Source organism: Austrofundulus limnaeus, unplaced genomic scaffold (assembly GCF_001266775.1).
Source record: "Austrofundulus limnaeus strain Quisiro unplaced genomic scaffold, Austrofundulus_limnaeus-1.0 Scaffold281, whole genome shotgun sequence".
Lineage (NCBI taxonomy): Eukaryota > Metazoa > Chordata > Actinopteri > Cyprinodontiformes > Rivulidae > Austrofundulus > Austrofundulus limnaeus.
In genome coordinates, this window is record NW_013952683.1 from 133231 (window position 1) to 148497 (window position 15267).

Sequence of the window (15267 nt, forward strand, 5' to 3'; positions counted from 1 at the left end):
TAAAGTGGCCATACTTAGACATAAAACACAAGTATTACAAATATATAAATATTTTTTAAATACATGGAATGAGAGCCATCTAACAATGAATTCATATATGATGAAAATAAAAGCGTTTTGACCGTGAACAGAAAGAAAATGATAAAATGAGGACTCACTCATCTCCATGTACTCAGGGTTGATGCCAACAAATGGACCCATGAAATGATCTTTCTCATAGCGCTTTAAAGTTTTAAGATCCTCTTCTTGGAGTGAGGTCACCTCTGACTTCCTCTGACGGAGAAGCTTCTTTAGCTTCCTGCAACAACATGACACTCAGTTCAGCTTTATCCTGAAAAAAGTCTAAACCATGTTTTATTGGTGCTATCTCAATAATAAAATAATAGTAAAGAACATGGGCATAATTTGGGGTGGGGGTTAGAGAGGTTATGACCCCCACAATGATTTGATCCTTTCAGTATAACCCCCCCACCCACACACACACACACACACAATAAAATGACATAACTGGCTCTAACACAATAGAAATTAACTGGTTAAGTACACAACAGCAACTCTCTAGTGGTCTTTATGTAAGATTTCAAAATGTAAGATGTCATATGAACGTTCAAGCATAACTGCTGAAGAATTACATCATAAAAATAAAATCAAATGWACAATGACCTACACTTTCATACAACTGTACTGACAGGACATCAAAGAGTTTACCAAAGTGTTTTCATGTAAGAGTCTGAAAACCAGACAGACGTTTACCCGACTCCTCTYGGGTGCAGGAACAACCGAGTGGGTGGGCTTAATGTATTCTGTGATTTACCGCGCCCACATACTGTGACCTGTAAGGGCCTGTTCAGTTCAGTTGGATGTCTCAGATACATTAACACTCACGGTATTCCAATCTCAAACAAGTTATTCTGGATGAGCTGCTTCCCCAGCATGGTGATGCACAACTGGATGCACAGCTCCATGAGGCAGCCTGCATGGGCACACTGCAGAGAAGACAAAGAAAAAGAAAAGCATTTTTTAAAGTGACAGAGACACATATTGAAGCAGAACACCATAAAGTATGGAGTGGGGGGTTTAAAAAGCTGATTGTGAAGATTGGATAAGTCATTTATTTGATTGAGACACATCAAGTTAGTTTGTTAAATGGTCAATAATTCACTTTTAGAAAACAAACTGCAGAGAGAAACAGATTCATACTAAAAAAATAAAGTTTTGTTTTGTACTTGTTTTCAGTTTGACCAAGTTTTAAGCTATAGCCTAAATCATCAACATTACTTCTAGCTAATAATAGTGGTTGCTATGGCCTCGCAGACGGGATCTGTAATGTTTTTTATTTGTTTTGCTAGATGTGAACTTACTGCTTTTAAATATAGCACATAAGATCTGCTGAATATCAGGCAGCTTATGCCATCAGAATTTATGCCTGTTTGTTTGTTTTCTGACCGCTATTTGGGCATTATTTATTTATTTTTAGTTATTTTTCCGTTATTTAACCAGGCAAGTCCAGTTGAGATTGCAKATCTCTTTTTCAAGGGTGGCCTGGGCCTGAAGGCAACCTATTGTACATGTTATTGGGGGTGGGGGAAACCGGAGTACCCGGAGAAAACCCACGCAAGCACGAGGARAACATACCAACTCCACACAGAAAGGCCCCAGGTCTGAACCGGGGATCAAACCCAGGACTTTCTTGCTGTGAGGTGTCAGTATAACCACTGAGCCGTCATGCTGCCATTGTGAGCAGAATGTCTTCTCGCCTCAACTGTTATAAATGCAGACGGACATGCAGGAGTGCTTGTGAGACTCCGAAAATGTGGACTATGCACACATGTTACCGAGCATTTTTATGGCAAGTGTTCACTCCATAGACAACAAAATGGACAACTGTTCACAGCTAACCAGACTTTTCTCTCTCTGCTGCACCGTGCTTCACTGAGGTCTGGCTCACAGAGTCTGTCCTGGACAACGCGCTCAAGATCCCCAGTTTCTGTCTTCACAGAGTGGACTGGGACAAGACACTCCAGGAGGAGGTGTCTGCTTTTAGATCAACCAGCGCCGGTGTGCAGATATCAGGGTGTTGACAAAAACTTGTAGTCCCCATCTGGAGTCTTTTTTTTAATCAACTGCAAACTGTTTTGTCTGAAGGAATTTTCATCTGTTGTGCTTGTGGCAGTTTAAATTCCGTGAGGCACTGCACACACTCAGAGCAGATTATCAGTGTGGAGCATAAACACACGGACTTCAACTGAGTTAAACTGTCTACAGAACTGTCTAAATACAGACAGCATGTTATGTCACCTGCTCCAACAGGGAGAGTAACACATCGGATCACTGCTACACCGTGTTAAAGGGTGCATATCGTTCTGTCCCCCCTGCTGCCCTGGGCATCTCTGAACACAGCTTAATACAACTTCTCCTGAGCTGCAGACAGAAGCTGAAGCGTGCCAAGTCTGTGGTCAGTATTGTGAAAAGGTGGACCAATAAAGCTAAAGAGAGGCTTCAGGTCTGTATGGAACAGACAAACTGGTTTGTGTTTGATGAAGCTACAAGTAACTTGGATGAATACAATGACACGGACATGTTACATCAGCGTCTGTGAGGACATGTGTTCCCACCAAGACTTGCATAAAATACAACAATGGCAAGCCCTGGTTTAATGCCAAACTGAAGCAGCTGCGCCGGTCCAAGGAGGCGGCATACAGGAGTGGAGATCGAGTGCTGTACAATATGGCAATGAACACACTGAACAGTTCTTTTTAGCAGTTCTGATTTCTCTGTTCAAACAAGCGAAGCAGTTGTTGTCGACCGATGAACCATCAACTGCCAGGAAGCGCCTGCAGAACATCACYGGCTACAAAAGACCACCCTTACAGAAAAGTGGGTGATCATCAGCTGGTTAATGAGCTCAACACCTTCTACTGTAGGTTTGAAAAGCTCAGTTCCACACAGTTCAGCAGCAGTTCACATCGTCYTGACACTCAGCCACCCAGTGACACTTATCCAACCTGTTTTTAAGATTTGCGTGGATGACGTGTAAATATTGTTCAATAAACTAAAAGCGAGGAAAGCACCAGGCTCAGATGGAGTCTCACCCACTTGCTTGAGGACCTGCGCAGAACAGCTTGCACCAGTTTTCACTTGGATCTTCAACACTTCACTGGAGCTATGTGTTGTACCCTCCTGCTTCAAAYGCTCCACTATTGTACCCATCCCCAAGAAGTCAGCCGTCACAGGACTGAATGACTACCGACCCATTGCTTTAACCTTTGTAGTCATGAAATGCTTTGAGAGACTGGTCTTCAATGACCTGAAGGACATCACCAACCCTCTGTTAGACCCATTGCAGTTTGCATGCCATCATAAAAGAGGATGCAGTGAAYATGGGACTCTGTGTCACCCAACACCTGGAACATCAAAGAAAATATGCAAGGATCCYRTTCTTGGACTACAGCTCTGCCTTTAATACAATCATCCCAGGACTGTTCCATAACAAACTAACTCAGCTGACTGTGCCAACCCCCACCTGCCAGTGGATCACCAACTTCCTCACTGGTAGAGAGCAGCAGGTGAGGCTTCGGGAACCTCACCTCAGGATCACCAATGYGGGTGCCCTGCAGGGTTGTGTACYCTCCCCACTGCTCTTCTTGTACACAAATGGCTGCCCCTCCACAGACCCAGCTTGCAGATGACATCTCATTCATGACTGTGATGCGTCTGTTTACAGATGAGTGGTCAACCAGGTGGTCMACTGGAGMAAACGCAACAATCTTGAGCTGGTCTTGTGCTAGTAAGGCTACTGGTTCAAGTGCATGTTGCCTCAGAAAGGTGGTCTGGTGTTAAATAACTGCCAACTTATTTTTGAGTTTTCTCACTATGGTGACCTCCTGCAGAAGGGAGCAGCCATAAGAAAAACATTTCATATACAATCAAATGCTATGATGCTCCTTTGATACACAACCCTGACAAACATCTGCCACCAATTACAGTAACACCTCAGTCAAACTGAATTACCTCTTCCATTCTGTATGACCCAACAACATACAAGTAGTTTCCAGGTCTCCCRACAAGCCTGGAAATAAACAAACAAAAGAACATCAGTCTAAAAAGAAAAGCTGGGGGTATTCTCTTTAATAATGACACAACTTTAAACAACACACAGAGAAACACACACAGCAACCACTCAGACATGTTATATTTAGGTAAATGATTCATTGAAATGTTTTACCTGCCCCTGAAAAAAGCCAAGTAGACAATGGGTGTGAAGGCATTGACAAACTTCAAGATGAACGTTTTGAAAATGAGGCGCTCTTCAAAACTCTTGTCTGTCTTTGGAACCTCTGAAACAGAAATTACATATATTTATTACTTATTGTGCAAACTAAGTGAGTAGTCGTCCTGTAATGTGTTCATGAGACGACAACAACCACCAATGACCAAAAACATGTACAATAGGCTGCCTTCAGGCCCAGGCCTCCCTTGCAAAAGATATCTTGCCTGATTAAATAATGGTAAATACAAAATTAAATGTAAATCAATGAAAAATTAAAACAGTGTGGAAGTAATAGACATTCCAAGAGTCAGCACGAACATTTGAACTGCCAAAGCAACAAMAACGTGAGTATTCATTGAAGCAGAGTGATTACTCACCATGCTTGTTAGTTTCACGACCTACTCCTGCTTATTAATATATGTGTTGTTTAAATGCACCTTCTTGTGTTTGTGTGTGAGTGTGAATGTGAGAGATGATTTTATTTGTCCCTTAGCAAGAAATTTCATGAGCCACTTGAACAAGTCAAAAATAATTTAAATAGGAGCTCAACTTGGATGTGGTAGTAGCTGAGAGTCATACTCATGCTAGACAAATAGCAAAGTCTTTAAAATGTTGTCATTAAYATTTCAAGGGTGTACATTTACAACTGATTAACTCTTTGGAACCCAGACCCTTTTCTACTTTTATAAAAAATATGGGGGTTGTAAATTATAACAAATAGATTATATAGATTATAATATGTTTGATTTTTTTTTTTAATATCTCTGTCTTTTGGAAATGTCAGAAGTGTCATATTGAGTGAACAAAGTAAATTTATAATAAATTTAATTTGAATAATTTTATAAATTTTCATGCTTATATTTCTTTAAATACAATTTAAAATAAACAAATGAAATTATCTAAAATAACRGAATGAGTTGATTAATAAAGCAGATGATTATTGATGGTCTCTTTGTGACACGCCACATGGAATTTTTTTGTATAATTTAGAATTTATTGTCTGATGTGACATAAACTAAGATATCTGACAAACCTAGGCTATATTAAATTGTTTTACAAATGCGGTCAAACTAGGTTTTATGTGAAATATGACATTAGAACAGCTGTATAAGTGAAAATTTAGCAATGCCAAGAGAAAAAAGTCTCTAAAATTAGCTTAATTAATTAGCTTGCATTAGCTGCCCAGGTGCACCAAGACTGGAAATGAAAATCTCAGTACCCAGAGTCCCTTCCCAGTCACATGACTGAATCAGGATGTTACGCAGATGTCACTTAGGGAGTTAAAAAAGTTMATGTTAAAATTTAACAAGAAAATATTCTGTGTTAAAAGGGGAAGTGACCAGTCTTTTTCAATCAATCCAGGCCAAGATGGGAACAACAGCTAAAGGAAATTAGCAAAAACATGAAGGRCTAAAACTCGATTAACAAATATTGAATTGAAAAGTGATTTGTTCGTAGCCCAGAGTCCTTCATTAAACATACTCTGAGAACGAACAGATCATGCAATATTTCACAGTTTTGTGTAAGATTGTCCATGATATCATTTTTCCAAACATAAAAACAGCTTCCTTTTCTCATTTCTCAACATATAATGATTTTAGTTTGAAACCTTGGAATGATAAACAGCAGTAGAGCTAATCAGAATAAAAAAACACATCAAAAAATATAAGGAGTGCTATTAAACTGTGTCAGGAAGCAGGAAACAGTAAATAAACTCTTTATGCTGCTGGATTGTCCCCTTCTCTTCAAGTCAGTTTTCAGTCATCCTCCCCACCCATCAGGTGCCGACTACAAAACGTGCCTCACCCAGTACAGTGAGCCAGCGAGCGATGGCGGCATAGATTTCATCGAGGATGATGATGACGATGAGGTTGATGATGGCAGCTGTGGTTTTGACGGTGGCTCGGATGTTGGACCGAGCCGCAGGGTAGCTGCTCATGTGCAGCGCCGCCTTGATGCTGATCCGGTACAGGATGACCCCGAAGACGATGGCAAAGGTCACGGATATCTGGAGGGAAAATGGGCAGAAACGCTTGATGTGACAATCTGATGAAGAGGCTGAAAAGTGATGCAAACAACCAAATACCTTGCAGACACAGTAGCTGCATGCGCATTTTTCCTCATAAAATGTGACAGTTAAAACTAATTTTGATGTGYTTTTATTTGTTCTGTGCGTAAAAGTCTCATTTTCATCTCAAGTTTAAGATGCACATTTTGTATATTTCGTTTTCAGTAGATAAAACCTGAACAAACTGTGATGTCAGAATGTGGAGAAGCGGCTGCAGAAGCTCACCATAAAGACCATCATGGCCAGGGTGGTCAGGTAAGCTGGCAGTCTGTCTGTACAAGTCAGCTTCACTTTCTCCTCCTGAAATAAACACAAAAACAAGCTCACATACGCACACACACACACACCAAGGGATTTAATAGTGAGCATTTTAAAAACATCCTCCATCTGTGTGTTTAAGACGTGTGTTTCTCTCTCCTACAGCCTCACGTCTTTCTGTTAGGAGCTCTTCAAACCTCCGGCACACAGTCGCACACATCGCACAACTAAAACGCTGCGTACTGTGGAGCTCCAGTGGAGCAGAGCTAATGCCACCCCGAGCTACCATGTCACATTCAGGACCCTGAAGAATGAGGTCAGGAAGCTCAGGCATATCTCTCTCTCTCTTTGTGTGTGTGTGTGTGTGTGTGCGTGTGTGTGTGTGTGTGTTGAAAGGGAAGATGTGACCTTGGTGCAGGGAAAGACAACAGAGGGGCTGATATTCAGCATGAACAGGCTCCGTTCTGAACCTCATCCCGAGAACATGGTGTTGTTCTTCACTCTCAGGACTTTTCTCTTCACACAAAGATGTCTCAGTGTCTCATTAACACTTTCCCCCATCGAGACAAAGCTACCAATGAACATGATTACTGCTCTAATTAGAACCGTCATTTCCTGACCGGTCCTCTCGTTGTTGTTCATTACATCCCTTGATTGAGCTTTGAAGCGTTTCTGTGGCAAAGAGAAGGTCTGAAAGTGCCTCTGACTAAACGTTTTAGAATGTGTTGCAGGACAGATGTGCAGAAACTTRTAATTATTATTAATTAAATGAAAATATTAAGAATAAAAGCACAAAACATTTTGGGAAATACAGAATGAAAAAAAAAATCCACAAAGCAAATGTAAAAATTCCTACATGACCTTTTGCAAAGCTTTTACTTTTCATTATACCTACAATCTGATATAGGCTGATACAGGCTACAGTCTCTGAAGTGTCTATTTCCTGTGGATGTACTGTACCATTTTTTAGTGGCTTGCTGAAAGAGACTTTCATGCTGTTACTTTCATCAGGTTGGCCTGAGCTGAGCTCAAGAGTGAAATATTCCAAGATGTGGTCTGCAAATGTACTTCACACAAAAAGGTGTTTGGTAGATAATTTCTTTGTYGTWACAATGCTTCTTGGCAATAAATCTTATACTGTTGGAAAGCCTGTTCATTTCCCTTTTAAATGGTGTCACTTTTGTAAGGAACATGCATTTGTGGGATGAGCAGTAGAGCTGTGTACGTGGGTTGCGCCCATGAACATTTTGCCCAATCTTCTCTGCCAAACAGATTTATTGCCAAGAAGCATTRTTACAACAAATAATCTACCAAATCTCATTAGTTTTTGTGCCAAGTTTAGTTAAAACAATGCTTTTTTGGAAACCTAAACTCTCTCAGATTGCTTATATAAGACCTGTAGTACCGAGAAGAAAAAGATTTCAAACCATGAAAAAAAAATTCAGCATCGACCGGTCTTACCTTTGGGGCCGACTGATCCTGTCTCATCGCCTTTTGCATGACCCGGAACTCGTATTCTGCTCGGTTATGGTCCTGCAAGAGGGAAACCAGTTTGCTTGATGCGTTTCAACATTCTGCTGATTATGTGAACAGTTGAGGTTAAGAGMCAGAAAACATCAGTGAAGATCCACCTCAGCATGGAGGAAAGGATGAAAGGAGCAGTGTGGGCTTCTGGGTCTCAGCAGAACAGGCTCTTTGTGTGTGAAACGATGCACAATGAAATAATATATGGAAAAAAAACTGACCATGAAAGGATTATGTGAAACACCTCAAACCGAAGCCCAATTGTAGTTGGTGTTGGAGTGACACAGCTATGACCTCAGCTAATATTCAGCTCATGAGAACTCAAATTATGAAGTTCTCAAGCTAAATTTGTGAATAAAAATATGGGCGCTAGCAATGATAATATCTTTAAATACAGATTTTCTTTATCTTTATTTAACAGGGACAATGCTTACAAAAACATAGAACAGATCAAGTCTGTAACTGATGCGTTGCACAAAAAGCTACAGCTAATATGCAACTCCAGTCCCTGGTTGGGCATTTCTATACAAATAAAATRCATACAGTTTATGCATCCATATACACTAAAAATACATAAGCATGTCTGCCAACAAATTAATTAATTAATAAAAAMCCAGTTTCTCACTGGGAGGCGACTCCCTTCAGCTAGTTGGCAAACCATACTGTTGAGTGTCTCTAAAATGTGTCAAAGCATTTGTGTGGGGTCTCAGTTTCCTGGTGGGGGTTGCAGAGGCTCGTAGCCTTGATGCTTGAATTCTGAAATAGTTTGAGTGATGATTTTTCAAAACAGATGCAAAGTTCTCACTAAACTCTCAAACCTGTCTTAAAACTCTCCCACTTTTGTTGCAGATGTCTCTCGAATCCATCTTAAACCCTTCCCAATTTAGTTTTAAAAAATAAATAAAAAGTGTGCTAAAGGTGTTAGCTGAACAAATACATGGGAGGTTTTCTGTGATAGGGACCACCTGTGGCTACAGCCATGAAAATGTTCACATCTAAGCACTGTGATAAGGATGAATATTGTGAAAAAAAATGAATGTGGGGCCTGGCTGCAGAGGTGGGTGAGATGTGGGCAACAAAATAACATGCATGGCACAGAATCCAGTTTAGCAGACCATGCATGGGAAAATAGATGGTGATTTTGAAAAACTGGGCACATAAAACACCTCCTCACAGCTCACTGAACGCTTGGTGTTAATCGCTCACAATTCAGTGAAACCGCAAATGAAAATTTGACTATTTTATTATAATTCTGAATCACCCACTTGTCTCTATGATACCTGGCTTAAACCTGGCTGCAGATGCACTCGTGCTGTATGATGTCGTGATGAATTAAAAAAATAAGCCTTTGAGTCAAACTATGATGCTGACTGATCCCAGGACCAGAGCAGATCATCTGTGTGTGTGTGTTCAGAGCCAATTAAACAGGACTCGTTCAGTCAGTACAGAGGCAGATTATCATATAAAATAATTGATTTATTGGATGATGATCATATTTAGATTGTGGTGCAAGAACAACAACAGAGGGCAAACTACTTACAATTTTAGTCTGATGGGGGAATAGCCCAATTTGTTTTRTGACTATGATGCTGAGATGGAGCAGACTATGTCAGGATTTGTTTATCAAATGTGAATCTCCTTCCCGCCCAACTGATTCTGTCAGCATTAAAAAAAAGGACAAATCTCCAAAACGGTGAGCCAAATAATCCTTTCAGATTAAGGAATGTAACAGGAACATGTCCCTTTAATATGCAGCCAGTGGTGAGTGAATATGTGCACGTGGATCAGCGTTAGTGAACCCAGAAGACTGACGACAGGCTGCAGTCAGAGAGGAAACAAGGCTGAGGGTTAGACCATCACTCCTCACCTGGAGGTGCATGTGTGGCAAGTAGAAAAGAGTGAAAACAGACCTTAAACAAAAAGATAAATGGAGGTAAAGCTGTTTCGATCTGTATGAATTCAGCACAAGTTCATCCAAAAACTGGCTTTGAGTCTGAGTTAAAATGAGTATATATATATATATATATATATATTCCATGATTATGAACTTCACCAGTGAAGCTGGGAGAGATCCGGGTTTGACTTTATGTCTTTTTCATGAGTGTAATAATAATATTCTCTCTTCTTCCATCCTCGGGTTTGCTGCTAAAGGCTCGATGCTGTTGAAAATGTCAAAACACGGAGCTGAGTGACTGCAGAGCAGGTCGTTCTGTGCTTCCAACAGAGACCTGCGTCAACATTTTCATTCAATTCAGTCCAATTGTCTGACGCTCATTTGCAATAAAAGCTGACTCAGAGTGCTATGCAGAAAAAAAGAACCACTTCTGTTTTAAATCTAACTTCAGACAGTCTGATTCAACACAATTATTACATTCAGATTCAGGAAATTCATCAATTTAAAAAACAGTTTGTAAAACAGARTCACTGGCTTGCTTCAAATTTTCACTTTTATTTACTTTACTTCCTATTATTTTCCCATCCTGAGCATGCACAGGTGACTGCAGAAGACAGGAAGCAGAACCAGACTCAGGAAGGGCAGCCCTGTGTTTTTTTAAGCCTAAAAACATGATTCACATCCCATTTAACCAACTCTTACAATCATTGCAGTTCTGAACAAGTAAAGAATCACACAAAATCTATCTCAAAACCTATAACAAAAGTAACAATTAAACTCTGGTTAACAAGAACAAAAACTTCCTTCTCATTTTTAGTCTCATTAGCAACGATTAAAATAGGGAAATTGAAGAAGACATAGAAAACCACATGGTTTGAATCAGAAATCAATGCACAAAAAAGTTCACATTTTTATATCTATCTGTGATCCAAGTTGCTACAATGAACTTGTTTCTGAACTCATGTCTGGTCAAGAGGTCAGAGGCTTGTGTAACCAAAATTGTGGAGAAACATAAAAAAAGTAGTCTAGACTATAGATGAACGCAAAGACAAGAGAGCAGCCTGACCGCCAGACCGTCTGCTGTCAGAGCAGACTGAAACATCAGTATGAGAACCAGCGCAGGCAAGAGGGTGAGCCTGAGTGGAGCAGACAGGAGCTTCAGGTAAAATATTAAAGGTTACACAGCTTTAAAGCAACAAGGCGGCTGTCTGCTGAAAGGACCTGAGGCAGATTGTTAGACACCTGAGGAAGGAGAGGGTGTGAGACAACAGCAGCTACAGTGCAGATCTGAAACAGTGAGTTAAACAGAGGGTCAGCTTCAACACAGTGAACTGAAAATTAAAACAAACCTTATGCTCCTCCTGTAAAATACAGCAGAGACACAAACACAGATGTCAGAGTGCAGTCGACTTTAAATGATTTTTTGTGTGTGTGTATATGTATTTGAAGAACAACCAGTGCAGCCCGACTCTCAGCCGGGCTGACTCACTAAAGAACAAAAACTAAATTACAACATTTATCAGCAAATTCTGACCCGTTACTGGAATTTATTTTGTGCCAAAAGCTGGAACAAAAGGTTGACTCATCTGTCACCTCACACTGTTCAGGACACACCTGACAGGGTTTGATTTTTAACATCTCAAACKGTTTTTCTCACTTGTTTTGTTTCTTTACATTCATTATTATAATTAGCAGCACTTTTCAAAGTCTTAATTTAAACAACTCTACTGTTAGTTCATCTTACATTACTGTGCTGGAGATTATTATTTAATAATAAAGCATTCCTCATTAAATCCCATGTTTATGTAACTGTCGTCCAATCAGACACCAGTAAAGACTACTTGTTGAGAGTTGGATGGAGCATTTCAAAGTTGAGTTTATACAGAAAAAAAATGGGTTTATTAAGCAGATTATCAATTCTGCCAGGTTTCTAGTTAGATTAAAATGAGGCTCTTGTCAGATTTAAGCTAACATTTGGTTTAATTAAAAGCAAACAGTAACTCATGTCATTAACGAGCATCTTGGTTAATACAATTTGCACAAATCTAATTAAGCTGTTTTTTCAGAATCCTGAATAGTTACTGTAAAACTCAAAACTTGTGTTATTTTTCTCTTGAAGTAACTTCCCAGTCTGGATTAAAACATGTCKATGTTTTTAACAGCTAAAGTATTTAGATGAATTTTTTTACAATAAATAGCTCATTAAGAAGATATTTGTGGAGTTTTCTCACCTCCTCCTCCTCTCCGAAGCCTGTTAGGTCCCAAACATAGTTGAGCCGCATCTGTCGCCTCTTCCAGTGCTCCATGAAGAGAACGGCTAAAGGTAGAAAYAAAACAAAACACACACAAACAGGAAACTGAACACAAGCCCAGCCTATGAGTGTTTACTTCAGTTCTACACAGAGTGTCACAATAAGGCAAAAGAAAATATTATGTTCACAAAATTGTGTAAATCACAAAAATTGTATTTCTTCTACTAAGAGCCTTAGACACCTCAAAACACAAAACAGAATCCATACAAAACCATACAATCATAACATAAGTTCCTCAGGAGCCAGACTTCCTGCAGGGGCGGAGCCCAGTGGTAGGGGAAACATTGCATTATGTAAAAGAACAAGTATTTACCTTTTAATTTTGTTCATTCTGTTGCATTGTAAATTTCAAATTTATGATTCAATTGATTTAAAATCATTTTTATATTATCTAAGTAAACAAATCAGTCAAAGTCACGCTCGGGTTGCCAGTTGAAAAACCCTGCCACATACCTATTACCATTTGTAAATCTACAATTTTTTTTTAGTTTAAGCAGTGACAAACCTGAAGGTAGGAGTTAAAGTGACTGGTGAAGGGGGTGTAATGGGTCCTTGGTGATAAGAGTTTGCTTTCCTTTGTACYGCACGAATATAAAGTCCTGAGAGATTTAATCTCCTTTAATTCCTGGGGTATTGATAAGTTTAACTGTCTGATGATTCTGGTGAGTTTAGACCATGATGAGATATTAAATGTAAGGACTGGCTTAATGAGTGACCAGTATACTATAGTTATAACAGGTTTGTATAAATTACAGTATTGTATCAGTCTGACTAAAACCAGACTTGTGACTAACTWAAATCAAACTAAATCTAATTTTCATGTCAGACTAACACACTTGGATCAGTGGAAAGTCTCTAGCATGCTCACCACCTTCTGCTGGATCCAAATGGCATCAGTACTCCACAGCTTCATCTCAGTTTTTGTTTAATAGAAAACCTCCAAAAATAGCACAATAGTGGGTAGATTATTAATCTGATCATTTTGTTGTGAGAAAGAAAACTGAATTTATGACTTCACCAGGTGCTGGTTTCAAATGTAATGGTCCAATTATCTGGTTAATGTGAGAAATCTCAGCACTGTGAACRTGAGTTTTCTCATCTGGTTTTATGGACACAACCATATTGCCGTTTGCTATCGCTGTGATATTGTTTCCTCTAATGGAAAGATTTGAAATCGAGGTTGTTTTTGCGGTATTGCGCCTCCTCGGGTCAGCAGCAGGTGAATCCAGATGGCTGTCATGCGGTGACACCGTCAGATACCAGCTTCATCTGATCACAACACTTCTGCAGTCTGAGGCCCTGCTGCTGCTAACAGATGGCTGTGAAGTTTGGCAGGACATCAGAAGAGGGCTCTCTGTGTGTTAGCCTCGCCGATTTGTGTTGCAAATTTTATGTTAGGATTCAAGTTCAGAGCTCAAGAGCAAAAGGCTGAAATACCTGCGCAGGGCTGTTCTGGGTGAAACATTTTACCTGTCTACAGGTGGGAAGTCAACTATTTCCCCCTCAGTGTTAAGTTTTCATTTTTTTTTTGGATGTGATGGTGTTCTTACCCCAAAGGGCCATGAAGATGGAGAAGAAGACTGTGGCTGGGTTGTCGAACAGGTGGCTGGCTCGAGCTGTGCCACACGCCGTCACAAGCTTCCAGTAGCTGCAGGCGCGGTCGCAGAGCGGACACATGGTGATGTTGTTCCTGGGATCACAAATCTCCATACTTCACAAAAAAACAAAAAGAAAAAATGGAAATGGATGAATCATAACAGAACATAAAATATTGAGACATCAGAATAATTTGATTCAGTTCCATGGAATAAAACACGAGTAATTTACAGATTTTTATATCAAGCTCATGTGCAGTTCTTAAAAAATACTTCTGCTGTTTCTCAGTGCATAAAATGCTTTAAATACAATGTCAATACAAAGTGCAATAAACTGTATGTACAATAATGCTTTATTTACTGAGAGCAGCAGAAGGTCATGCTCACCAGATATTTAATTCACAATTAATTTAACAGATAATTCAGAGACGTTCTGAGTTTGGCGAGTTTCACCACTCCAGGAGCTGCGAGCTGACGAGGCTCGCTTTCAGAATTATTTTTGTACCGAGCTCAGTTTGACGAGCCGCTGAACCACATCGGTGCCCACATCTCCTGCCAGGACACCGACTACAGATGRTAGATTTCAGCTGATGAGCTACTGTCCATCTGTCTCAGGTAACCAGGAAACCATCCTGTCAGAAAACATGCCACTACGTTGCATAGAGGAGATTGGTTGACGCGCCGTGTTGAGCTGCAAAAGTTCAGACTTTCCATCTCCAGCATTAAATGTGTGTAACACCCTTAAAAAGCTCAAAATGCTTTAAARCATGCTACGCTAGACACTCTAAATGAATCRCAGCACTTCCTGAYRCTCCTTGATGCRTGTCCACCACAGACWTTAAATGTAAACCTGATGCTGAAAACACTCTGAGTGTGAACGCAGCCGAACACACAGACAGCCAGAGAACAGTRCGCCTCYGGGCCCARTGGGCAGAGGTACATGATATTTGGGAAACTGCATATAAAAGACAGAAGCTGACTGATTGGCACATTTCAGACCAWAGAGCTGTTAAATTCAGCAGGGGATAAAATAAACAATTCCTGTCTCTGTGTGTGAGCTGTGTACCTGGGGATGTTATCATCAACTGTGGCACAGCCGTAGAGGAACACAATGACTCCAACGAGGGCGGCAGGGATAAGCATCTGTGTGTAGACTCCTAGCCAGGCAAAATACAGACCAACCTTCTCTCCAAAATACTTCCTGTAGAAAAATTTTTGTGGTCAGTGTACAATTAACTTCTTCTATAAACCACATTTTAAAAATAGATCAATTCCAGCTTGACAGCTAAACTAATTTATAATTTTTTTTCAAAAAATGAAATAAAAAACATTAAAATCATCAAAAA

General features: G+C 39.9%; 1 protein-coding gene across 1 annotated transcript in view; it reads right to left on the reverse strand.

Moving 5' to 3' along the window:
* The window catches only part of ano1a (anoctamin 1, calcium activated chloride channel a), a gene marked incomplete in the record, with an annotated part of 59987 nt that overhangs the window by 12659 nt on the left and 32061 nt on the right, over positions 1-15267 (reverse strand). Inside the window, 10 exon segments of the mRNA XM_014021196.1 lie at positions 159-298; positions 886-986; positions 4012-4069; positions 4226-4337; positions 6077-6278; positions 6564-6638; positions 8058-8129; positions 12246-12331; positions 13877-14037; positions 14988-15122. Coding sequence (XP_013876650.1) covers positions 159-298; positions 886-986; positions 4012-4069; positions 4226-4337; positions 6077-6278; positions 6564-6638; positions 8058-8129; positions 12246-12331; positions 13877-14037; positions 14988-15122 — 1142 coding nt within the window.